The sequence below is a fragment of the Mobula birostris genome, chromosome 24 (assembly GCF_030028105.1).
Source record: "Mobula birostris isolate sMobBir1 chromosome 24, sMobBir1.hap1, whole genome shotgun sequence".
Classification (NCBI taxonomy): Eukaryota; Metazoa; Chordata; class Chondrichthyes; order Myliobatiformes; family Myliobatidae; genus Mobula; species Mobula birostris.
The window spans coordinates 59787118-59813237 of NC_092393.1; the positions used below are offsets into that span (position 1 = coordinate 59787118).

Consider the following 26120-nt stretch of genomic DNA (forward strand, 5'->3'; position numbering starts at 1 on the left):
GTTTAAATGTGCACTCAGTAATGACAAATAGTAGTACAATAGTTTTGTATTAGTTTAGACAGATTGTGTTTATTATTCTGATTTAGATGATCAGACCACATTTATGAGTAATTAATGCAGAAAACTAGGTAATTGCAAAGAGTTTACAAACTTTTTCTTTTAATGTGTAGTATATTTGCATTTCACTGCAACCATGGAAAACCTCACGTCAACTTGATTCTGATGTTGCAATTAACACGTTACCAAGCTCGAGGACAACTTCTATCTCACTGATAGCAGACTCTTGAATGGCTGTAATCCGATAACAATGAACTCTTGTTCTCCCAAGCTATCTCCTGTTGCCCCCAGCACTGTAGCTGCCTACCTGCATTGCACTTTCTCTGTAACTGCAACACTATAGACTATGTTTCGTTTTGCTTTCCTTTTGTACTACCTTGGTGTGCCTGCATATGGAAAATCCCCACTGAATGCCATGCAAGCAAGTTCAGGTTCAGTTTACCGTCATTCAGACGTACAAATGCGTAGCGGTTAGCGCGATGCTTTTACAGCTCAGGCCGTTCTGGAATTCAGAGTTCAATTCTGGTACCATTCTGTGAGGACGCTCTGTACGTCTGCCCTGTGGAATGCATGGGTTTTCCCCAGGTGCTCTGGTTTCCTCCCACTGAGTAGGTTAATTGGTCATTGTAAATGTTACTCAGTGTCTTGGGGATTGCCGGGTGGCTTAGTTCAAAGGGCTGGAAGGGCCTGTTCTGTGCAGCATTGCTTAAAAAAATAAATGTATATCACCAAATGAAACAACATTCCTCCAGACCAAGGTGCCAACACAGTACATATAACTCACATATAACTTACTAGTGTAATAAGGTGCATGTATGACACAAGTTTGAAAAGTAAACAGTCTAGTGCTACTGGCGTGTCATACATGTTGAGACCTGGTGATGGCAGGGAGTTCAGTAGTCTTATGGGCTGGAGGAAGAAGCTGTTTCCCATTCTATTGATTCTTGTCCTAATGCTACGGTAGCTGATGCTGGGGAGGCGGGGGTCAAAGAGATTATTGGAAGGGTGGGAGGGATCATTGACGATGCTAAGGGCACTCCTGATAAATACCTCATGGATGGAAGAGAGATCCCGATAATCCACTCCAACTTGGGCAACACAAGGTGATGCAGGACCTCGGTGGGTTCGGCAGCATCTCTGGAGGGAAATGGACATGCAATATTTTTGGGTGAGACCTTTACTTGTGACAATTATGAATCAGAATCGGGTTTAATATTACTGACACACATCATGAAATGTGTTGTTTTTGCAGCAGTAGTACAATGCAATGCGTAATAATAAAGAAAAAATCCTGTGAATTAGTTATTATATGTAGATAGTAAATAGTTAAATAAGTGGTGCTAAAGTAAAAATAAAGTAGTGAGGTGGTGTTCCTGGGTTCATTGTCCATTCAGGAATTGATGGCAGAGGGGAAGAAGCTGTTCCTGAATTGTTGAGTGTGTGTCTTCAGGCTCCTGTACCTCCTTCCTGATTGTAGTAATGAGAGGAGGGCATGTCCTGGTTGATGGGGATCCTTGTGATGGATGCTGCCTTTTTGAGGCATTGCTTCTTGAAGATATCCTGGATACAATGGAGGCTAGTGCCCATGATGGAGCTGACTGAGTTTACAACTCCCTGCAGCTTATTTCAATCCTACAGCCCCCTCCCCCCCATACCAGATGGTGATGCAGCCAGTTAGAATGCTCTCCACGGTATCTGTCACGTGGAGAGCATTCTAACTGCATCTTATCAGTTCCAGTTTGCTTGGGTCTGCCTGTCAGTTGGGCAGGTCAAATCTTTTCCCTCCTGACTCGTTTTTGCCACTGCATTGTTTTTCTATTTAGGAAATGTTTTCTATTTGCTGGGTTGAAGTAATAATTACTTGTCTCACATCTTGCCAATCCATATTGTGAATTTGTTGTTTGGTTCACAAGGGTAAACTGCTAATTGCAGGCAAATGTGAATAAGGAAAACCTGCAATTCCAAAACCACAAACTCCACATATTCTAGTGTGCACTTGTAACTGGCTAAAGTGGTATCTCTAGGAGGTACAGGAGCCTTAGGCCCCTCACCACCAAGTTCAGGAACAGTTTTCACCCCTCAACCATCAAGTTTCACACCACCAGGTTCAGGAACAGTTATTACCCCTCAAGTGACAATGGCCGTGCCTCCGGCACAGAGTCCGGCCCTGTAGCTCAGAAGGGTAGGGAAAGGAAAAGGAGGGCAGTAGTAATAGGGGACTCGATAGTAAGGGGGTCAGATAGGCAATTATGTGGATGCAGTCAGGAGACCTGGATGGTAGTTTGCCTCCCTGGTGCCAGGGTCCGGGATATTTCTGATCACGTCCAAGATATCCTGAAGTGGGAGGGTGAGGAGCCAGAGGTTGTGGTACATACAGATACCAATGACATAGGTAGGAAAAGGGAAGAGGTCCTGAAAGGAGAATATAGGGAGTTAGGAAGGGAGTTGAGAAAAAGGACTGCAAAGGTAGTAATCTCGGGATTACTGCCCGCGCCACGCGACAGTGAGAGTAGGAATGGAATGAGGTGGAGGATAAATGCGTGGCTGAGGGATTGGAGCAGGGGGGACCAATATCCTGGCGGGGAGATTTGCGAGGGCTACTGGGGTGACTTTAAACTAGAATGGTTGAGGGGTGGGAATCAAATTAAGGAGACTAGGAGAGAGGAGGTTAGTTCACAACAGGGGGATGGGAACAAGTGCAGAGGGACAGAGGGGTGTAAAATGAGGGTAGAAGCAAAAAGTAGTAAGGTGAAAAGTAAAAGTGGCAGGCTGGCAAATCCAGGGCAAAAATCAAAAAGGGCCACTTTTCAACATAATTGTATGAGGGCTAAGAGTGTTGTAAAAGCAAGCCTGAAGGCTTTGTGGGTCAATGCAAGGAGCATTTGTAACAAAATGGATGAATTAAAAGTACAGATTGTTATTAATGAATATGATATAGTTGGGATCACAGAGACATGGCTCCAGGGTGATCAAGGATGGGAGCTCAACATTCAGGGATATTCAATATTCAGGAGGGAAAGACATGAAAGAAAAGGAGGTGGGGTAGCACTGCTGGTTAGAGAGGAGATTAACGCAATAGAAAGGAAGGACATTAGCCAGGAGGATGTGGAATCGATATGGGTAGAGCTGCATAACACTAAAGGGCAGAAAACACTGGTGGGAGTTGTGTACAGGCCACCTAACAGTAGTAGTGAAGTTGGGAATGGCATTAAACAGGAAATTAGAAATGTGTGCAATAAAGGAACAGCAATTATAATGGGTGACTTCAATCTACATATAGATTGGGTTAACCAAATTGGTAAGGGTGCTGAGAAAGAGGATTTCTTGGAATGTATGTGGGCTGGTTTTTTGAACCAACATGTCGAGGAACCAACTAGAGAGCAGGCTATTCTAGACTGGGTATTGAGCAATGAGGAAGGGTTAATTAGCAATCTTGTCGTGAGAGGCCCCTGGGGTAAGAGTGGCCATAATATGGTGGAATTCTTCATTAAGATGGAGAGTGACATAGTTAATTCAGAAACAAAGGTTCTGAACTTAAAGAAGGGTAACTTTGAAGGTACGAGACGTGAATTAGCTAAGATAGACTGGCAAATGATACTTAAAGTGTTGACGGTGGATATGTAATGGCAAGCATTTAAAGATCGCATGGATGAACTACAACGATTGTTCATCCCAGTTTGGCAAAAGAATAAATCAGGGAAGGTAGTGCACCCGTGGCTGACAAGGGAAATTAGGGATAGTATCAATTCCAGAGAAGAAACATACAAATTAGCCAGAAAAAGCGGCACACCTGAGGACTGGGAGAAATTCAGAGTCTAGCAGAGGAGGACAAAGAGTTAATTAGGAAAGGGAAAAAAGATTATGAGAGAAAACTGGCAGGGAACATAAAAACTGACTGTAAAAGCTTTTATAGATAGTGAAAAGAAAAAGATTGGTTAAGACAAATGTAGGTCCCCTACAGACAGAAACAGGTGAATTGATTATGGGGAGCAAGGACATGGCAGACCAATTGAATAACTACTTTGCTCCTGTCTTCACTAAGGAGAACATAAATAATCTTCCGGAAATAGTAGGGGACAGAGGGTCTAGTGAGATGGAGGAACTGAGGGAAATACATGTTAGTAGGGAAGTGGTGTTAGGTAAATTGAAGGGATTAAAGGCAGATAAATCCCCAGAGCCAGATGATCTGCATCCCAGAGTGCTTAAGGAAGTAGCCCAAGAAATAGTGGATGCATTAGTGATAATTTTTCAAAACACTTTAGATTCTGGACTAGTTCCTGACGATTGGAGGGTGGCTAATGTAACCCCACTTCTTAAAAAAGGAGGGAGAGAGAAACTGGGGAATTATAGACCGGTTAGCCTAACATCGGTGGTGGGGAAAACGCTAGAGTCAGTTATCAAAGATGTGATAACAGCACATTTGGAAAGTGGTGAAATCATCGGACATAGTCAGCATGGATTTGTGAAAGGAAAATCATGTCTGACGAATCTCATAGAATTTTTGAGGATGTAACTAGTAGAGTGGATAGGGGAGAACCAGTGGATGTGGTATATTTGGATTTTCAGAAGGCTTTTGACAAGGCCCCACACAGGAGATTAGTGTGCAAACTTAAAGCACATGGTATTGGGGGTAAGGTATTGGTGTGGGTGGAGAGTTGGTTAGCAGACAGGAAGCAAAGAGTGGGAATAAACGGGACCTATTCAGAATGGCAGACAGTGACTAGTGGGGTACCGCAAGGCTCAGTGCTGGGACCCCAGTTGTTTACAATATATATTAATGACTTAGACGAGGGAATTAAATGCAGCATCTCCAAGTTTGCAGATGACACGAAGCTGGGCGGCAGTGTTAGCTGTGAGGAGGATGCTAAGAGGTTGCAGGGTGACTTGGATAGATTAGGTGAGTGGGCAAATTCATGGCAGATGCAACTTAATGTGGATAAATGTGAGGTTATCCACTTTGGTGGCAAAAACAGGAAAACAGATTATTATCTGAAAGGTGGACGATTAGGAAAAGGGGAGGTGCAGCGAGACCTGGGTGTCATTATACACCAGTCATTGAAAGTGGGCATGCAGGTACAGCAGGCGGTGAAAAAGGCAAATGGTATGCTGGCATTTATAGCAAGAGGATTCAAGTACAGGAGCAAGGAGGTACTACTGTAGTTGTACAAGGCCTTGGTGAGACCACACCTGGAGTATTGTGTGCAGTTTTGGTCCCCTAATCCGAGGAAAGACATTCTTGCCATAGAGGGAATACAAAGAAGGTTCACCAGGTTGAATCCTAGGATGGCAGGACTTTCATATGATGAAAGACTGGATCGACTAGGCTTATGCTCGTTGGAATTTAGATTGAGGGGGGATCTTATTGAAACGTATAAAATCCTAAAGGGATTGGACAGGCTAGATGCAGGAAGATTGTTCCCGATGTTGGGGAAGTCCAGAATGAGGGGTCACAGTTTGAGGATAAAGGGGAAGCCTTTTAGGACTGAGATGAGGAAAAACTTCTTCACACAGAGAGTGGTGAATCTGTGGAATTCTCTGCCACAGGAAACAGTGGAGGCCAGTTGATTGGCTATATTTAAGAGGGAGTTAGATATGGCCCTTGTGGCTAAAGGGATCAGGGGGTATGGAGGGAAGGCTGGTGTAGGGTTCTGAGTTGAATGATCAGCCATGATCATACTGAATGGCGGTGCAGGCTCAAAGGGCCAAATGGCCTACTCCTGCACCTATTTTCTGTGTTTCTAACCATCAGGTCCCACACCACCAGGTTCAGGAACAGTTATTATCCCTCAACCATGAGGTCCCACACCACCAGGTTTGGAACAGTTATCACCCCTCAACCATCAGGACCCACACCACCAGGTTCAGGAACAGTTATTACCCTACAACCATCAGGTCCCACACCACCAGGTTTGGAACAGTTATCACCTCTCAACCATCAGGTTCCAGAACCAGTGTGGATAACTTCAGTCACCTCAACACAATCAGTGGGTCGCTGTCAAGGACTCTACAACTTGTGTTCTTAATATTTATTGCTTATTATTGCTATTTGTTGTTTTTGTATGTATTTGCAAAGTTTATTTTCTTGTGTACATTGGTTGTTTGTCCGTCAATGTAGTTTTTCATTGATTCTATTGCATTTCTTTGTATCTACTGTGAATGCCTGAAAGAAAATGAAACTTAGTGTAGTACATATGGTAACATACAGTATGGTGCAGTAATCTTAGGCACATATATAGTTAGGGTGTCTAAGACTTTTGCACAATACTGTATATGTATTTTAATAATAAATTTACGTAGAACTTTGATTTGGGCCTATTTCAGAATCGGTCTGGATGTGTCCAGCTCTTTCTAGCAGGTTAATAACAGTCAATCATTGAGTGGGGTATTGAAGCTGATTGATTGCCCTGAACTTCCCCACAAACACTACCTCGCCGGATGAAGGGTTTTGGCCCAAAATATTGACTGTTTATTCCCCTCCGTAGTTGCTGCCTGATGTGCTGAGTTCTTCCCACCATTTTGTGTGTGTGTGGTCATGTTCTGTAGTCTTTTCTGTTAGTTTCCAATGGATTTCAGGTGAGAGGAAAGAGTTTGAAAAGAAATTTGATAGGAAAGTTTTTTTTTAAAACTGTCTGCCATAGGAGCTGATTCAGCCACTTGAACAGGCAAGGCACAGAACAATACTGACTTAATGCAGGCAAATGGGATTAGTGTAGATGGCCAAAACATTTAAAGATTAGGAGCTTAGCTTTATTTGTCACACGTACATTGAAACAGGCAGTGAAATGTGGCATTTGTGTCAAATCAGTGAGGATTGTGCTGGGCATCTCCTGTCGCCACACTCCTGGCACTGAAGTAGCTTGCTCACAACTCACTAACCCAATCCGTTCTGCTCTGAATGTGGGGGGAAGCTGGAGAACCCGGAGCAGGGAGAACGTACAGACAGTAGCAGGAGGTGAACCCCAATCATTGGTCACTGGTGCTGTAAAGCAGTGTGCTAACCACTACACTGCCACCCGCCCCGGTTTGGTGAAGCTCTGTTAGGCTGAAATGTGGTTCTGTGTTATCTCCTAAAACAAACACTCACTGTGCTGTTACTGAAAACTGGTGGCTTTGCGTTTTTTTCTGAACACAAAGCATTGAAGTGTCTTGGTCATTAAATCCATGTTTCCAACTTTGTTTAATAGGAACAAGAAACTTTGTCATTTATAAGAGAGAGCTTGGAAAAAAGTGATCAACTGACAAAAAACATGGTAAGGAATTTATTTGACTTGGGTTTGCAGTGAATATTTTGACCAGTTAGGCTGGACATAGCATCGTGGATGTTTGGCCACTGAGCCATGGAGAGGAGGGACGTGAGAACTGCAGCGGACACGACTGTGCCACTGCAGGAGATTTAAAATGAGGTGGAACTTCTGTCCTTGTCGATCATGAGTCTTTGGCTACTTTCTTCTCCGGGGTGAGGAATCAGGGTGTGTGTGTGTGTGAGAGAGAGAGAGAAAGAGGGGGTGGGAGGGAGGAAAGGGGCATGTTTCATTGTTTTTATTGCTGTTTTTACTTGTAGCGTTACATAGAACATTACGGACATGCTATGTTGGTGTGGGAATGTGTGGGAACACTTGTGCGTTGCCCCAGTGCATCTTTGGGTTGTGTTGGTTGTTCACGTAAATGGTGCATTTCTCTGTATGTTTTAATATGTGTGATAAATAGGTCACAGTCTGAGACTTCAGAGAGACCTTTTAACTAGGAGGTTAGTGTTAACCATTGACCCACGACTAGAAAGCACGCCTCCGAATCTGTTTGTACTCTGTCCTCTGTTTCTCTGACTGCCACTCTGCTCAAAGGGAGGATTACTAAATCTGGAAATTGTAGTAAACATCATGGAGTGGTTGTGGGCTTTCGGACAGGAACATGAGAACCGCGGCGTTACATCAACACCTGATTGCTGCATCTATTGTCCTAGGTTTCCATCCTTTCATCCTTTGAAAGTCGACTGATGCAACTGGAGAATTCCATCATTCCGGTCCACAAGCAGACGGAAAATCTGCAGCGTCTGCAGGATAACGTGGACAAAACGCTGTCTTGCCTGGACCACGTGATTAGCTATTACCATGTAGCGAAGGACACTGAAAAGATCATCAAGGAAGGGTGAGTGAGACTTGAAAGGGTGTGTTCATTCTGTGCTAGTAGAAAGTGGGGGCAATTCATCATTGTATGCTTTGTTCAGTGGAGGTGTAGGCGCTCCTTCCTTCCGCTTGCAGGTCACCCTTGGACAAGGTGTAGCACCTGCTTAGCCCCCGATCAGGGTCACGTGAAGCCATGAGAGCAGGTGGTGAATGGTCGTATGAACAGCCGGTGCATATCACAAGTCCAGGTTATGTGACTCCTGACACCTGGCAGAGAAGCTCTGAAGAGTATTGATAATGTCTTGTAAAGACACTGCCCAGAAGAAAGCAATGGCAAACCACTTCTGTAGAAAAATTTGCCAAGAACTATCACGGTCATGAGACTGCGATCCCTTACATCAGTGGAGACCATTAGCACCTTTAAACAAGTATATCAAGGCACGTCACAGATGTGCATTTCATTCTGAACTAAAGGAGGAACAGTTAAGATAGACAGACAAAAGCTTGGTCAACAAGGTAAGTTTTGAGAATTATCTTAAAGAAGAAAGGCAAAGATGCTTGGGAAGGAAAAGTCCAGGAGAGAGAGCATGGAAAGCTAAAGGTATGACCTTGAGATCTGCAGAAGCTGGCTTCCCCTTCATTTTATTGTTTTGGAAATCTGTGTCCCATGCCAAATGACAACATGAGCACTTACAGTTGACTTCAGTTATTTCATGTTCATTCCTCCCACCAGAACTCATAAGCTCATTGAGTCTGCTCACCGTTTGTGGCAATGAATTCCACTGATGCTCTCTGGCTAAAGAAATTCCTCTTTATCTAAAGAGATGTCCGTCTATTCTGATGCTGCCCAGAGCCATCAAACATGCCTTACACATAAATCCCTTCATCCTGGGATTTTTTTAAAAACTTCCTCTGGATTCTCTCCAATGCCAGCACATTCGTTCTGAGATAAGTGTTCCCAAAATGGTTCACAATATTCCAAGTGCAGCGTGACCAATACCTTTTTAAACCCTCAGCATTGCATCCTTGCTTTTATATTCTAATCCTCTTGAAATGGATGCTAACATTGCATTTGCCTTCCTTACTACCAACTCAATTTGCAGTGTTATCCTTGACAGAACCCTGCACAAGGATTGATTCCCAAGTCCCTTTGCACCTCTGATTTATGAATTCTTTTCCCCATGTGGAAAATAGTCTATGCATTTGTTCCTTCTACCAAAGACTATACACTTCCCTACACCGTATTCGATCTGTCACTTCTTTGCCCATTCTGATCTGATGGAATATTGTGTTAGGAGGTGTATGGTCACGCATTTATTTGGTCAAAGGAATAAAGGCATAGAGTATTTTCTAAATGGAGAAAATTCAAAAAATCGAATAGGTTAACTTGCAGGTTCAGTCAGTGGTAAGGAAAGCAAAAGCCATGTTGGCATTCATTTTGAGAGGAATGAAAGGTTTAATGTACATGTTTCAAAGGTACATTTAATGTCAGAAATGTATACAATATACATTCTGAAGTGCTGTTTCTTTGCAACCATCCACAAAAACAGAGGAGTACCCCCCAAAGAATGAATGACAGTAAAATGTTAGAATCCCAAAGCCCCCCAACTCCCCCCTCCCACGTGTAAGCAGCAGCAAAGCAACGATCCCCCCTCCCCCACCAGTAAAAAAAACATATGCACCCACCACTGAGCACTCAAGCATGCAGCAAAGCATCAACAAAGACACAGACCTGCTGTACCCCAAAGGCTAGTCGTTCACCCAGTAATAGACATACCACAGGCTCTCTCTCCCTCTCCCTAATAAGGGAGAAAGAGGTGTCTCTGTTTCCCAGTGAGAGGGGAGACATAAAAAAACAACTTGCTGATTTACGATGTTAAGAGTCTGTTGCATTGCTTTTTCCGAGGTCTGTGCCCAAAGATCTCGGGTCTCTGGGCACACAGCCAGAGATCTTCAGTCTCCCATGACATACCGATCTCCTGCTGGGACACCGACCTTCGCTCCGCCAGTCTCCAGAGCCACGAGATCTTGGAACTCCAAAGGAGAGCTGATCTCTTAGACTGCATCCTTGGCATATCGAATAACGACCAGTTGTGAAACCCTGAGAGGGGTCCCATTCTCGCAAAGAACTGAAGTCAGCGTGTAACTCCAGGTCAGGGTCTTCAAAGGAACCCTGAAAGAGAAAAACAGAGATATTAAAGATAGAAATAGAGCTGTTTCCAAAGATGCAAGATCAAAGGTTATGAGAAGAAGGCAGGAGAATGGAATTGAGGGGGATAATGAATGGCGGAGCGAGCTGATGGGCTGAATGGCCTAATTCCGCTGCTGTGGGTTATGGCCCTATGACCTTCTAAAGCAGGCAGTTTCTGTGTTCTGAGTTACTGATCTGTGGTATCCTCTCCTGCTGTCGGACAGTCCTGCTGGAAGGCTGGAGGAGTACCTGAACTGCATGGCGAGGATTCGGAAAGCTGTGGAGTTCTTCCAGGACAACAACCCAGACAGCCCCGAGCTGAACCGGGTGGTAAGTGTGAGGACAACAACCCAGACAGCCCCGAGCTGAATCGGGTGGTAAGTGTAAGAAGCGATCAGCTGTAAAATGTCATTTATTTTTCTGACTTCTTGTGATCAGAGGGGCAGAGATCTGCCTTTCACCCTTTGATTCACCAATGACCTTTGGCATTTCCCCTATCTAAACTCATTTTGTGTCCAGTCCCCCCTCATTCTCCTATGCACCAGAGAATAAACTCCTAGCCTATTCAACCTTTCCCTATAACTCAGGTCCTCAAGTCCTTGTAAACTTTCTCTGTGCTCTTTTTATCTTATTTATGTCTTTCCTGTAGGTAGGTGACCAGAACTGCACACAATACTCCTAATTCAGCCTCAGCAACCTTAGCGTAACATCCCAACTCCTATGTGCAATAAAATAACAGAGGAGTCAGTGGGAATGGGATAGAGCATGCAGAGAGCTAGCAGGGATCTGATGGCTCCAATAGTCTCAGTCCCTCTGAAACATTCCCTTTGGCCCTTGAGCTCTGTGCCAGAGCTGCTTTGTTTCTTCGAAGAATAATAACTCTGGATTGTTTTTCACAGAAATTCCTCTTTGAAAAAGGCAAAGAGTCTTTGGAATCAGAGTTCAGAAACCTCCTAACTCGCAACAGCAAGCCAGTTCCACCCGTTGTCATCCTGGACCTGATCACTGCGGATGAAGAAATTGAGACAACAGATGAAGTGCCTCTGGAGCATCTCCCTGAGAACATTTTGCAGGATTTGATCTGTGTTTCAGTGTGGTTGGTGGATTATGGGAGGAGCCTGGGTATGCTTGTCCTCTGGTGCAGTCGTTTAAAATCAAGATGAAAGTTTAGCTTTATTTGTCACATGTACACCAGAACATATAGTGAAATGTGTCGTTTGTGTCAAAGACCAACACAGTTGGAGACTGTGCTGGGTGCAGCCTGCAACTGTCACCAGGCTTCCAGCGACAACATAGTAAGACACAATTAGTAGCAACTTACTAACTTTAACCTGTACATCTTTGGAATGCAGGAGGAAGAATAGGGGAACTCCTTGCAGAAAGCGGTGGGAATTGAACCTGGATTTCCTTTTTCCATTCACTGGCACTTCAAAGCATTATGTTAACTGCTACACTACCATGCAGTTGAGTGAACATCTGCACTGCCTAATTTTTTGCTTTGCTTTCACTTTTAACTTGGTTATTGTCAAATATTCAAATGGTGTGAAATTCTTGTGATTAAAATTCTATTTGGTATCCAGAGACCTGAACTAATGATCTGGAGACATGAATTTATATCTCAAAAAATTTTAATTTAACTATATTCTGAATAAAAAGTTTAGTGGTGGAAACGCAGTTACAAGAGAGACTGTGGATGCTGGAAATCAGAAAAAACACACAAAATGGTGTAGGAACACAGCAGGTCAGGCAGCATCTACTGACGCAAATGAACAGTCAACATTTCAGGGGTGGAAGTTGTGGCAAGGCAAGGGTTAAGGTAATGTCCAGACACGGATAGTTTACAGACAGTGTGCAGTTAACCCAGATGAGAAAGGTCCTTGAGAGCATAGCTCGCCTTTGCACAGCAGCAGGCCAGAGCCATTTGACATACAGAGTCAAGATAAGGATGCAAATGAAGCATTCCAGCGTGACACTAATTATTGGACAATTACTTTTAACTCTTGACGTATCACAGGCTTTTAGCTTGTGTAACCTTTTTGCCTATTAATGCCTCTGTAAGGAGTTTGTACATCCTCCCTGTGGGATGTATGGGTTTTCTGCAGGTGCTCCTGTTTTCTCCCACAGTCCAAAGACCTACCGGTTAGTAGGTTATTGGTCATTGTAAATTGGCCTGTGGTTAGCCTAGGGCTAAATCAGGGGATGCTGGGCGGCATGGCTCAAAGGTCTGGAAGGGCCTGTTCTGTACTGTATCCCTTTTTTTAAATTAAATCTCTTTTTGGAACACCGGTGTTTTATGGTTGGTGATGTACAGTACTTTTGCAGTATAGTTTGATGCTGAAGTGTCCTTGCAGAGCCATGGGTACAAATATTCTTTCGTGCTTGTTGAAATACTTGTTTTGACATGTCAGATTCCTGCTCTGCTGGGGAATCTTTCTCATTGGTGCTTTTCCTGCTGTGCCATGTTTTTTTCTTCTCTTTACCATTTCCCTTCCTATTCCCTCTCCCTCAAAGCTAGTCCATTGGTTGCATGGATATTCGAGGCAGAGCCTCTTTTAATTATATGGGTGACATAGATAGTGACAGCGGTTAGCACAGCACTGGCTGTAAGATTGAGGTTTGATTCCCATTGCTGTCTGTAAGGTTTGTATGCCCCCCCCCCCACCCCCATGACTGCATTGGTTTCCACTGGGGGCTCTGGTGTTCTCCCACATTCAAAAGGCATACAGTCAGGTTAGTGAGTTGTGGGCGTGCTATGTTGGTGTCAGAAGCTTGTGGGCTGCCCAGCATAATCCTCACTGATTTGATTTGACACCTGATGTATTTCATTGTGTATGTGTAACAAATAAAGCTAGTAGTTCTTTCTGTGATAGCTGTATAAAATGATGAGATATAGATAGAGTGGACAGTCAGAGACATTTTCCCATGGTGGAAGTGGCTAAAACAAGAGGACATAATTTTAAGGCAATTGGAGGAAAGTATAGAGGGGATGGCAGAGCTGGGTTTTCACACGGAAAGCATAAAAACGGTGGGTGCACGGAATGCCCTGCCAGGGGTGGTGTTACAGGCAGATGTTCTGGTGCTCCAGTTTCCTCGTACAGTCCAAAGACCTACCAGTTGGTAGTTTAATTGGTAAATTATTCAGTGATTAGGCTAGATTAAATTAGAGGATTGCTGGACAGCATATCTTGAAGTGTTGGAAGGGCTATTCTGTGCTGTATCCCAGTAAATAAATAGCCCTAATGCATTTTATTTAAGAAATTTCTAGATTTCCACATGGATGATAGAAAAATGGAGGGATATGTGGGAGGGAAGGGTTAAATAGATTTTGGGGGTTAAAGGGTTGGCATGCCATTGTGTGCCAAAGGGTCTGTGCTGTACTGTACGTGAATACTCCAGGAAGGGATACATACACAATCTCCTACATATTGCTCTATGGTCTAATTTTTGTAAGCCCTTGGGAGGATGCAGCAGTCTGCTGTGGAAATGAGAGAAGAGTCTGGTGTTAATTAGATGCCATCTGAGGCAGTGTCGGGTGCCTCTCTTCATGAGAATCAGACAGTGATCTAGTGTAGTAGAAATCTAAGGTTCAGTTTTAAATAATTTGTTGTGTATTTGTAATTCTAACGAGGGAGATAATTGTCAGTTGCATGTGGATTTTATTTTTCAGAAACAGGTTTTGCTGTTTCAATATAAATTGATGCAGGAGATTTTATCTGCAATTCTCAGCCATTCCTTCAGGAAAAGGAAACAAATAATTACCTCTGGATTTCAGTTTGCTGACTTGTACACTCTTCCTTGCAGATTTTATGAATGTGTATTACCAGATCCGTTCCAACCAGCTGGATCGTTCAATTAAAGGCCTGAAGGAGCATTTCCGCAAAAATAGCTCATCCTCTGGTATTCTGTACTCTCCTGCCATGCAGAACAAAAGGAAAGACACCCCCAGTAAAAAGGCCATGAAGAGACCAGGTTTGTACCTTGCTGTTGTTTTAATTATTCCTGGTTTTCTGTCTCCACTACCCGTCACCTTCCTTTCACTTCAGCCAAGTCAGCTTTGGGACACTTTTAAGCAATTCTTTCCAAAGGTCAAAAACATTAATTTCTGAGAATTTTTTTGGGAGGGCGTGCTTTGGAGGATATTTTAAAAAAAGTCTTTTTGATCACTACTAACTTTATTTTTTTCTCAATTTTCTTCATGTTGATGAATTGCAGTCTTCATCCCAGGTAAACCATGCTTGTATGTGCCCTTTAAGCCTTGCCAGTCTTTGCCTGTGTCCACTGCCTGTGGCACATGTTAAACTCTACTGCAGGAGAAAAGTATTTCTGTTTGTGTCACTGGAAGCTTTTGCCTAATGCAAAGTTTTGCTGCGTAATCTCTAGTGTTTGTGCTGACTAATCTTGGGTGATTCGGTGTCAATAAAACTCAAAAGACGTCTGAAAACTTTGGAGAAATTAAAATTTTTGCAGTTTGGGATTATTTTGTCCATGTTTTACCACAGATAGGTGGGTGAGATTGCAGTGGGCAGTTTGTGACATTAATAGGTTGCTTTAGAGATGGTTTAAAAAAAAAAATAACTTTGTCTCATTTTTGTGTGTTAGATCCTCATCCAGGACCGAGGGAAAGGCATACAAGCAGCCAGATGGCTGTGGGATCGGAGTGACATACACCTCACACATCATTTTAACCCTGGTCAATTGCTATGGGGACTTTCATATTTTAATTTGATTCATCACCACTTGTCAATGGAGTTTTATTACAGAATTGGAATTTCCTGTCATTTGAAGGATTGTTAATATCTGGTGGTGATGTTGAAGATGGAAGTGCTAGATACTTATTGATCCCAGGAGAAATTACAGTGTCACAGTAGCATTACAAGTGCACAGATATACTATACTAGAAGAGAAGTAAAACAAATAAATAAAAAATATAAGTTACCTCAAACAGTCTAACAAGAGGGGTCATCACTTCCTCAGCTATAGGTGACTCATTATAGAGCCTAATGGCCAAGAGTGAGAATGACCTCATATCGCTCCTAGGAGCAGCACAGTTGTCTTAGTCTGTTATTAGAAGTGCTCCTCTGTTCAGCCAAGGTGGTGTGCAGAGGGTGAGAAACATTGTCCAGACTGGCCAGCATTTTCCGTAGGGTCCGTTGTTCTACCACAGCCTCCAGTGTGTCCAGTTTGACTCCGATAACAGAGCCAACCTTTCTAATCAGTTTATTGGGCCTGTTGGCATCTCCCATGTTAATACTATTGTTCCAGTACCAATAGACTGGTAGAACGTGAAAGATAGCAGGAATAGACTACCTACTCCATCCTGCTAATGAGTGTAAAAGGTAATGAGAACAGTTAGGTAGGTGGCGGCAGTGTGAAAGTTAAATTTTTAACTCTACAAACTGGACAGGTATGGCGCTGACCAGAGCTATTTAGACAGATCAGTTCTCCATCCAAAGTCAGTTCTGTTAGTACCTTGTCTTAATTCTCCGACTAATGATTTAAATTAGTGCAGTGTTAAAGTTGAGTGTACAGTTTTAGAATATAGAACATCTTTTCATGGCATTAAAGGGAACTTCTGGCATTTGCAAGCTCAAGTTTGCAAGTCGTGCCCCTGGATGTCGAAGAGCTGGAAGTCGTACGCAATGTTTTTGATGTTTCTCCAAAGTTTTCTTGTAATTGGACAAAAAGTCTGCGTGAGGAAGAATTGGCGGGTTCCGAACATGCAGCCAACAAGTGATTAGAAATATTATTTAGTTGTAGTCAAAGGTTTATGAATTGTTGGTAGAGATTTATTTTAAATGGAATGTTACATTTTTAAGATTGTTAAACACTGATCTAATTTTTTAATGATTTACTCTGTTCTTAAGTTTTTGTGATATCTGTTTTAAGTAGCTTTTTTTTGTTTTGCTTTAACATCTGTCTTGGTGTCAGAGTTTACTAGCAATTGCTCTGGTCGTAGTGTGGTGTTGGTGGCAGGGATCTGGTGTTTCTCACTGATTTGCCGAGGTCTTGTCTTTTCTGCATCACTGTGGTAACAGGCACAATTCGTAAGGCTCAGAACCTTCTGAAACAATATTCTCAGCATGGGCTGGATGGCAAAAAGGGTGTTTCTAATCTCACTCCCAGTGAAGGTAATCATTTCCTTGACCCTGGACATGCTTCTTTCTGCCTTGCTCTTCATTAACACAACCGCTGCTTCCTAGCAATTCTAACTCGAGCACTTTCCACACACCGTATCCAATCTCTGCCTCTGGAACTTTGGATCGGAGTTTCAATCTTGCAAACATCTGCTGAGAATTATTTTGGACAGTTCCTGGCTTGGTCTAAGCCCAGTGGTTGCTTATAGAATTGGTGTGGACCGAGAAAGGAAGGAGATGGAAGCTTTAGAGAAGGGGCAGAGGAGATCTACCAGGATGCTACCTGGATTAGAGAGCATGTCTTATGAGAAAAGGTCGAGCGAGCTAGGGCTTTTCTCTTTGGAGTGAAGGAGGATGAGGGGTGACTTTATAGAGGTGTACAGAATGATAAGAGGCATAAAGTGGACAGCCAGAGATTTTATTTCCCCAGGGTGGAAATGGCTATTATGAAGGGACATAATTTCAAGGGAAGTATTAGGGATGTGTGAGGTAGTGTTTTTTCATGGGGACTGGTACGTGTATGGAATATCCTGCCATGGGTGGTTGTAGAGGCAGATACATTGGGACATTTAAGAAACTCTTCGATAGGCACATGGATGAAAGAAAAATGGAGGGCTATGAGAGAGGGAGGGTTAGATTAATGTGAGAGTAAGTTAGAATGCCAGTATCACATCATGGGTTGAAGAACTTGTACTGTGCTGTACTGTTTCAATGTTCGAAAGAGGATAGGGTACGAGATGATTTGTTGACAAGCTGAGAAGGAATATATCAAATGGAAAGGATTCTTGACCACAGTTAGCAGATAGGATTCAAAGCCTGGGCCAGATATGTCACTGGCGGTGATGAGAGTGTGTTCTAAAATGGTAGAGTAGATTCCAGGGCAGGACAGATAAATTGTATGTAACCAGTAACAGGTAGAATTCCAGATCCGCGGGAGGATTTGTAACACTTAACGGTGCAGCAGATTCTATAGCTAATTATTTCTGAATGCATCTGTTTTAGAAATAATAATAACCACTTTATTAATTGAACACTTTTCATACAGATGATGTAGTCCAAAGTGTGTTTCTTTGGGATAAAAATGTAAATACGAAAAGTAAAATAAAAAATAAAAATATGCAAATAAAAGACAGATGTTAGTTAAAAGCAAGGTTACGTAAATGGTTTTTGAGCTGGTGTTTAAAAGTGTCGACTGAGCTTGCATCCCTTATAGTTTTAGGTATTGAATTCTACAGTTTAGGAGCATAGTTCAAAAAAGCTGACCTGCCAATTATCTTTTGAGTATGTTAGACTAAAATGTCTAGTAAACTTTTAGCGACTTTGTAAGTTTGCATTTGTAGGGATTTGATGTATTAACAAATCTTGCATCTCTTCAAATGGATGCCTCATAACATCAGTGGTAGGCAGCTGTTATCAAGTGAGATGAGTTTATATGGTGGATTTCCAATGGTCGTTCATAATGGGAATTTGTTAAAGTGGGTGATAAGTTGTGTCTCTTGGCCCAGTTTTTGTTGCCTCCTGATCCACATCACCTTGGTAACTTAGGAAAATCAGGAAGATGTAAGTTATAATAGGGTTGCAGAGAGATTTGAATATCTTTCAGCTGCCTCCTGGATCTGAATTTGGGATCTCGGACCAAGCCTTGTACAAATTACATTCTGAATTTTCCTTAAAACGAAAAGTCCAAAATGAAATGCTACGTAAAATTTGGATTAAAAGATTAATCAGTATCTTGTTGGATTGCACTCCTTCCTAAAGCCTGACGACTGATGGGAGGGTTTTCCTTGAGAATTTCCATATGTGCCCATAGTCCGTCCTTTCAGCAGCTCTGGATCAACTCCTTCTATTTCTGCTAATTAACGTCTGAGCAGGTCATGATCACGAGTTGCGAGTTAAACATCTCTCAGAGCCGCTGAATGAGAAGCATGGCACTCCCATGGGTAAGTTGCCTATTACTTTCAGAACAAAAAAAGCAAAGCTCCTTCGACTTTTTTTGTTTAACAATGTTTTAGTTTTAGCATGGAAATAACAGTTCAAGTTTTCAATTGCTGAATAATTTACCTGGCATCCATTTTTCTCTCATGCCAAGTCTTTGACCTCTTTTCATCTCCATATCCTTTCTTGGCTGCTCATCACCTCCATTTCCTGTTCCCTCTCCTCCAGCTCTCACTGAGCGGTGATTGAAGGGGTAGTAGAGTCTACTGAGGCTTGCAGGGTCCATTTCTTCCAGGGAAGGATGGTGAGGCTGCTATTCTACTCTTCGCTGCCTCTTCATTGCTGAGTCTTTACGATGCGTGTTGGGCACCACTTCCATCTGAAAATGGACGAATGGTGTCTACTATATAGGCGCTAGGTAATAGTTCCCTAAACGTACAGCAGTTCTTTATAATATAACAACATTGTCTCTTGTCTTTTGTTTTTGGCTTGTCATAGGAATTGAGATGTAGGTCAGAATCAGGTTTTTTATCGCTAACGTGTCATGAAATTTTTTTGTGCAGTGTAATACATGAAAATCACTTAGTTACAACAAGAAATATATAAAAGTAAGTCATTCAAAAAGAGTGGTAGTGATCTTGTGTTCACGGTCTGTTCAGAAATCTGATGTATGGTGTTAGCTTTAAACTGTTTCCTTGCATTGAAGTTTACAAGCAAGATGATGGCTTAGATTTAACGAAAGCCAGATCCTGTTCAATGTCGTTTAACAGAAAGTATTTGCGGCAAAGCACTATTCATGTTGTGCGACAGCTTCCCCGGTACAATCTGCAGTATACTGACTTCTGTAGTGCTGAGTGGGAACCGTTAAGTAAATCTGAACCAGCTCCTCGTGACAGGGCAAGAGCCTGACAGCCGCACTTCATGCTGCTGGTGTTCTTTGAGTGCGGGGAGCGTCCCCACTTGTACAGTTGTAATGTAGGTGTAAATTACTCTGATGGTTGCTCTGGTATTTTGCCTCTGCGTCAGCTATGGCTCCATGGCATCATTGCGCGAGTCTGGAGATCGTGGGCTTGTCATACCCCAGGTGTGGGCTGACACAATCCTGTAGTACTAGGGGAGTTTTGGAAGTGTAATGCTAAGCCAAGGGTTCATATTAAAGACCCAATAAAAAAATGTTTCTCTGGTCATTATCTCTTTTTGTGTGCGGATTAGCTACGCACGTATTTGCTGCTGCATGTCCTACTCTGTTTCATGTAAAATGTGACCATGTTTCATATTTGCTCTTATACTACCCTTTCAGCCCACATCAGGTAGTCATAGTCATACTTTATTGGTCCCGAGGGAAATTGGTTTTCGTTACAGTTGCACCATAAATAATTAAATAGTAATAAAACTATAAATAATTAGATAGTAATATGTAAATTATGCCAGTAAATTATGAAATAAGTCCAGGACCAGCTTATTGGCTCAGGGTGTCTGACCCTGCAAGGGAGGAGTTGTAAAGTTTGATGGCCACAGGCAGGAATGACTTCCTATGACGCTCGGTGTTGCTAGATAGTGAAGTTCAGTTACTTGGGGAGCATGATAACATGTGATGTAGGGCTGACGATGGAATTGGGAGGAGGATTGGATTGCTAACAGCATGTTTGAGCATTTTTGAACAAGATACTCAAGAATAATTTAATTTCTATGGGTAAGAAACTCAGTGTTGTGGTGCTTCGTTCATTTCATACTAACATGTGGAAACAAATGTTGGACAAAATCAATGCCGAGTGAGGGAGACTCGAAACTGCAGATAAGTAGTTTTTGAGAATGATGAAAATGTCATGGAAGGACAGATGAGGAAGTGTTGTGAAAAGCTGGAATACGAAGAGATCTGATATCATCAGTCAGAAAACAGCAGCTGGAATTTCTGGGACTTACTGAGGAAAGAAAAGCTCAAACATCTCACAGTGATGGGAAAAATCGCTGTCATTGGCACATGACATTCATGAGTTACATCAAGCGATGGACAGGCAAAAATTTTGAAGAGTTTGTTAGAACTTCTCAGATTAAAGACAGATGGAAGACCATCATACGATACGGCACATGGTGATGATTGTGACAGTGCACGGTGCATGGCCGGGGTGGTGGTAGAGGCAGATACATTAGGAATCTCTTAGATGGGCACATGGATGATAGAAAAATAGAGGGCTACAGAGAAGGGAAGGGTTAGATTGAACTTAGAGTAGGTTAAAGGTTTAACACAACATCATGGGCTGAAATTGTACTGTGCTGTAGTGTTCCATTTTCTACGAGTATTAACCAAACCCGAAACAGCCAGTACACAGAAAATGAAAACAGTTCAGCGTGCTTTGCTGTTGGATACACAAGATTGTTCATTTCATTACAATGATATTTGTAATTTAGAAAGAGCATACTCCCCAATCTGTGATTGAATCTGATGAAAGGGGAGTAATGAGTGAGAAGCTGTGCCTTGCGGTTGTACCACCTCAACATGATGTTAGTGGGACAATTACCACTTCCCCCCTCTCAGTAAAGTGTAACACGCAAGCCGCACAAGTGACTTCAGAAGTCAGAGGCGTCACCGAGAAGTAAATCTGTTGGATATCATCTCCTTCGCCAGTGGCTGGTTACGTGAGAAAACCTGGGGTGATGTGGTTTTGTTCGTTGAATGGTGACTAAGAGATGAGGTGAACTGTGTAGGGAGTGAGTGAAGTGCTTCCCTCAGTGCTGGTTTCACACATTCTAAATTATGTTCTGACTTTGACAGAAATGTGTCAACAGATGCCTCGGGCACATGTGTGTAGAAGCTGGATCAGAATTGGCTTTATTATTGCAGACATTACAGTGTCAGGAGATTTGTTGTTTCACAGTGGCAGGACACGGCAGTACATAAACATGACAATGAGCAGATACATAAATAGTGCAGAGAGGAAAATGGTGAGGTAGTGTGCTTAGGTTCATAGATCATTCAGAAATCTGATGGTGGAGCAGAAGAAGCTGTTGCTAAAATGTTGAGTTTATGTCTTCAGGCTCTTGTACCTCCTCCCTGATGGTAGTAATGAGAAGAGGGGACGTCCTTCGTGATGGATGCTGCCTTTTTGAGACTCCCCCTGTTTTCAGATGTCCATGATGCAGCTGGCTGAGTCTACAGCCCTCTGCAGCTTCTTTCAATGCCGTGCATTGGCATCTCCATATCGGACGGTGATGCAACCAGTCCGAATGTTCTCCACGGTATCACTGTAGAAATTTGCTAGTTTTTGGTTACGTACCAAATCTCCTCAAATTCCTAATGAGGTATATCCACTGGCGTTCTATTACTTTCATCCCTTTTTAATTCAAACAAATCAACCACAATTAACCAGCTTTCACTACAACTTGTTCTTTCAGTCTGTCTTGATCTCCTGCCTAGCGTGGGCATTCCAATTTGCTTTCTTCACCCTCTTTAGCTTAAATCTTGCTTTCGCCCTTTCTAGTGAGAGGTCTTCAGCAAGAAGTATTGACTTTTTTGTTTATGCAGTGATGCTGCCTGACCACATGGATATTACTAGCATTTACTGTTTTGATGTAGGTCTCCATTGATTCCTTTTCTTCCACAGATGCTGCTTGACTCCTGAGTTTCTTCAGTTTTTTTCTTACTGTTTTTATTCATGGTCCTTGTGGTTAAACCGCGATCGCTATTGGAAATGCACATATGGCAAGCTTGGCATCCGTGGACGGGAATAAGCAGTTGACTTTTCATCATGAAGGGTCTCAGCCTGAGACATCGACTGTTTATTCCCCTCTATAGATGCTGCCTGACCTGCTGAATTCCTGCTATAGCTAGGGTGCCCAATACTTTTCCACAGTACTGTACTTGTCAACGAGGAGCAGAGAGCAAGTTTGTAAATTTGGCGGAAGCAAACGATTTGGGAATGGCGAGGGTAGAGTGCCGTGGGAGGGGTGTGGAACAAGTAGCAGAAAAGGAATGCCAGGGGCTGTGGAGGCACGTGCAGACACACCCAGCCCTGAGGCACCTGGCAAGATCATTTGATTCCAAACAATTGATTTATTGATGATTACAGAATGTCTCTGTGGTGCTTCCTGCTCCCTCCCCTCTCCCTTCCCTTTTTCCTAACCCTGTTTCTGCCCCCTTCCCACTCTCAGTCCACAGTAGAGACCCATATCAGAATCAGGTTAATCATCATTCATGTAAGTCATGCAATTTGTTTTTCTCTGTGGCAGCAGTACAGTACAATGCATAAAATTACTGCAGCACTGTGCAAAAGTCTTGGGCTCCCTCGCAATATATTTGTGCCTATATTGTGTTAAATGTCATTTCTAAAATTAATATAATCTTGGGCATGGGCAAAAAGTTGGCTCAGTTAAAGTCAGTGGATTCTCTGTGCATAAGCAGCCTGGATCAGACACAGTGATTAAGCCTTCAAAATGTTTCCTGCCTGTGTTCTGTACTCTTTCCTTCTCTCCCCCGCCCTCTGATTCGGATTCATTTATTTATCACGAAAGCATCAGAACATGCAGTTTGCATTAAGAACCAAAGTACCTGAAGGATATTCTGGGGACAGCCCACGAGTGGGGCCAACATAACCTGCCCACAGCCGGAGGTAGCCCTCCTGGCTGCCCTTGTCTCCCAAGCCATTCCCAGCACCATCTCAGTCCCCCTCCCGAGTATCAGTAGGTGTTGTCTGTTGGTACATTGCCTTGGCATTCACCAGCCAATGGGGGTGATGTGATCTGTCACCGGGATGGGGATAATGTGATCTGTCACCAGCCAATAGGGGTGATGTGATCTGTCACCAGCCAATGGGGGTGATGTGATCTGTCACCGGGATGGGGGTGATGTGATGTGTCACCGGGATGGGGATAATGTGATCTGTCACCAGCCAATAGGGGTGATGTGATCTGTCACCAGCCAATGGGGGTGATGTGATCTGTCACCAGCCAATGGGGGTGATGTGATCTGTCACCGGGATGGGGGTGATGTGATCTGTCACCAGCCAATGGGGGTGATGTGATCTGTCACCGGGATGGGGGTGATGTGATGTGTCACCGGGATGGGGATAATGTGATCTGTCACCAGCCAATAGGGGTGATGTGATCTGTCACCAGCCAATGGGGGTGATGTGATCTGTCACCGGGATGGGGGTGATGTGATGTGTCACCGGGATGGGGATAATGTGATCTGTCACCAGCCAATAGGGGTGATGTGATCTGTCACCAGCCAATGGGGGTGATGTGATCTGTCACCGGGATGGGGGTGATGTGATGTGTCACCGGGATGGGGATAATGTGATCTGTCACCAGCCAATAGGGGTGATGTGATCTGTCACCAGCCAATGGGGGTGATGTGATCTGTCACCGGGATGGGGGTGATGTGATCTGTCACCAGCCAATGGGGGTGATGTGATCTGTCACCGGGATGGGGGTGATGTGATGTGTCACCGGGATGGGGATAATGGGATCTGTCACCGGAAGCTCAGGCAGGATAAATCAGAATCGGGTTTATTATCACTGACGTGTTGTGAAGTTTGTTTTGCAGCAGCAATATGGTGTAATACATAAAAGTATGCTGCAATAAGAAATATAAGTAGTGCAAGAAGAGAGCAAAATACTGAGGCAGTGTTCATGGACTGTTCAGAAATCTGACGGCAGAGGGGAAGAAGCTGTTCCTAAAATGTTGAGTGTATATTTTTAGGCTCCTGTAGCTCCTCCCTGATGACTGTGTGAATGCTAAACTTGTATCGGGAATGTCTCTGCTTTTTTGTTTTCCCTGGATTCTTTACATTTTCCGGTTTATCTCAGGGAAGGATGACATAATGGACAGTGAAATTGATTCTTACATTCACTGTATCAGCGCGTTTGTGAAGTTGGCCCAGAGTGAGTACCAGTTACTGACGGAGATTATCCCGGAGCACCACCAGAAGAGAACTTTTGACTCCCTGATACAGGTGGGATCTCACTGCTCCTCGTTTTACTGCTCTCTCTCCATTACATCAAAGTTACTGTGCAAGTTGATAGTGTGGTTAAGAAGAGGGATAGCATGTTGCCCTTCATTGGTCAGGGGATTGAGTTTAAGAAACATCAGGTAATGTTGCAGCTCTATAAAACTGGTTAGAGCACACTTAGAATAGTGTGTTCAGATTTTGTTACTTTAAATACTTTATTGTCGCCAAACAATTGATACCAGAACCTCTTTGTAGGAAGATATATTGTTGCCTCTTTGGAAACTTTAGGGAGGGTACAGAGGAGATTTGCCAGGATGATGCCTGGATTAGAGAGAGAAAGATAAAAATTAACTTTATTTGCCACATGTACGCTGAAACATACAGTGAATTGTTTGTATCAAGTCTGCAAGTATTATGCTGAATTAAGTGAGTGTCACTATGCTTCTGTTGACAACATAGCACTCCCACAACTCACTAACCCTAACCGTACGTCTTTGGAATGCACAAGAAACCCAGAGGAAAACCTCGTGGTCATGGGAAGAACGTGCAAACTCCTTACAGACAGCAACAGAAATTGAACCCTGTTTGTGATAACTGGCACTGTAAAGTGATTATGCTAACCACTATGCTGCTGTTCTGTCGACTGAGTTTCAGGCAGAGGTTGGACTGGCTAGGACATTGAGAGGTGATCTTATAGGGGTTTAGTTTCTTTCTCAGGACTGGTGAATCAAGAACTAGATGTCACGGGTTTAAGGTGAGAGGGGAGAGATTTAATAGGGATTTGAGTTGGAACTTTTTTTACACAAAGGGTGGTGTGTACGCCAGAGGATGGTGCATCTGTGGAATTCATGGCCACAGACAGCTGCTGAGTCCAAGTCATTGGATAGATTTAAAGCGGCGTTTGATATGTTCTGATTAGTAAGGATGTTGAAGGTTACAGGGAGAAGGCTAGAGAAGGTTGAGCAGGATAATAAATTGGCCATGATTGAATTTGGAGTAGACTCAACAGCCTGAATACCCACACCACCAGGTTGAGGAACAGTTCATACCCTGCAACCTTCAGCCCCTCGAACCAGTGGGGATCATTTCAATTAACTTCACTCACCGCATCACTGAACAGCTCACACAACCTATCCACTCTCCTTCAAAGACTCTTCATCTCGTGTTTTCCATATTTATTGTTTATTGTTTTTACATCTTTCTCTTTTGTATTTGCACAGCTGGTTGTCTTTTGCTGAGTGGTTGTTTGACTGTCCTGTTGGGTGCGGTCTTTCATTGATTCTGTTACAGTTCTTGCATTTACAATGTATTCCTGCAAGAAAATGAATTATGGGGTTGTATATAGTGATGTGTGTGTGTGTATATATATATATATGTGTATGTATGTGTATGTGATTTAACCCCCCCCCCCCCACCCAACCTTTTAAATCTACTCCTCAGCCTTTTTTTCCAGTCCTGCTGAAGGCTCTCGGCCCAAAACGGTGACTGTACTTTTTCCATAGATGCTGCCTGACCTGTTGAGTTCCTCTAGCATTTTGTGTGTGTTGCTTGGATTTCCAGCATCTGCAGATTTTCTCTGGTTTTTGGAAAGGTGTAGAAAGTTCTGGGCCAAACACTGGCCAATGGACTGATCTGGATGGATATCTGGTTTTTGGAGAGGTGTGAGAGTTCTGGGCCAAACACTGGCCAATGGACTGATCTGGATGAATATCTGGTTTTTGGAGAGGTGTGA

General features: G+C 43.2%; 1 protein-coding gene across 9 annotated transcripts in view; it reads left to right on the forward strand.

Annotated features, from left to right (window-relative positions):
• The window catches only part of exoc7 (exocyst complex component 7), a 46454-nt gene that overhangs the window by 5829 nt on the left and 14505 nt on the right, over positions 1-26120 (forward strand). For 2 of the 9 annotated variants that reach the window (XM_072241909.1, XM_072241910.1), the window contains exons 2-10: positions 7242-7307; positions 8018-8202; positions 10596-10701; positions 11271-11493; positions 14173-14340; positions 14584-14595; positions 16407-16499; positions 18377-18445; positions 24246-24391. In XM_072241909.1, the coding sequence (XP_072098010.1) occupies positions 7242-7307; positions 8018-8202; positions 10596-10701; positions 11271-11493; positions 14173-14340; positions 14584-14595; positions 16407-16499; positions 18377-18445; positions 24246-24391 (1068 nt within the window). The remainder of the gene's footprint in view (positions 1-7241; positions 7308-8017; positions 8203-10595; positions 10702-11270; positions 11494-14172; positions 14341-14583; positions 14596-16406; positions 16500-18376; positions 18446-24245; positions 24392-26120) is intronic. The other 7 variants (XM_072241911.1, XM_072241914.1, XM_072241913.1 and 4 more) reach the window with 4 other exon arrangements.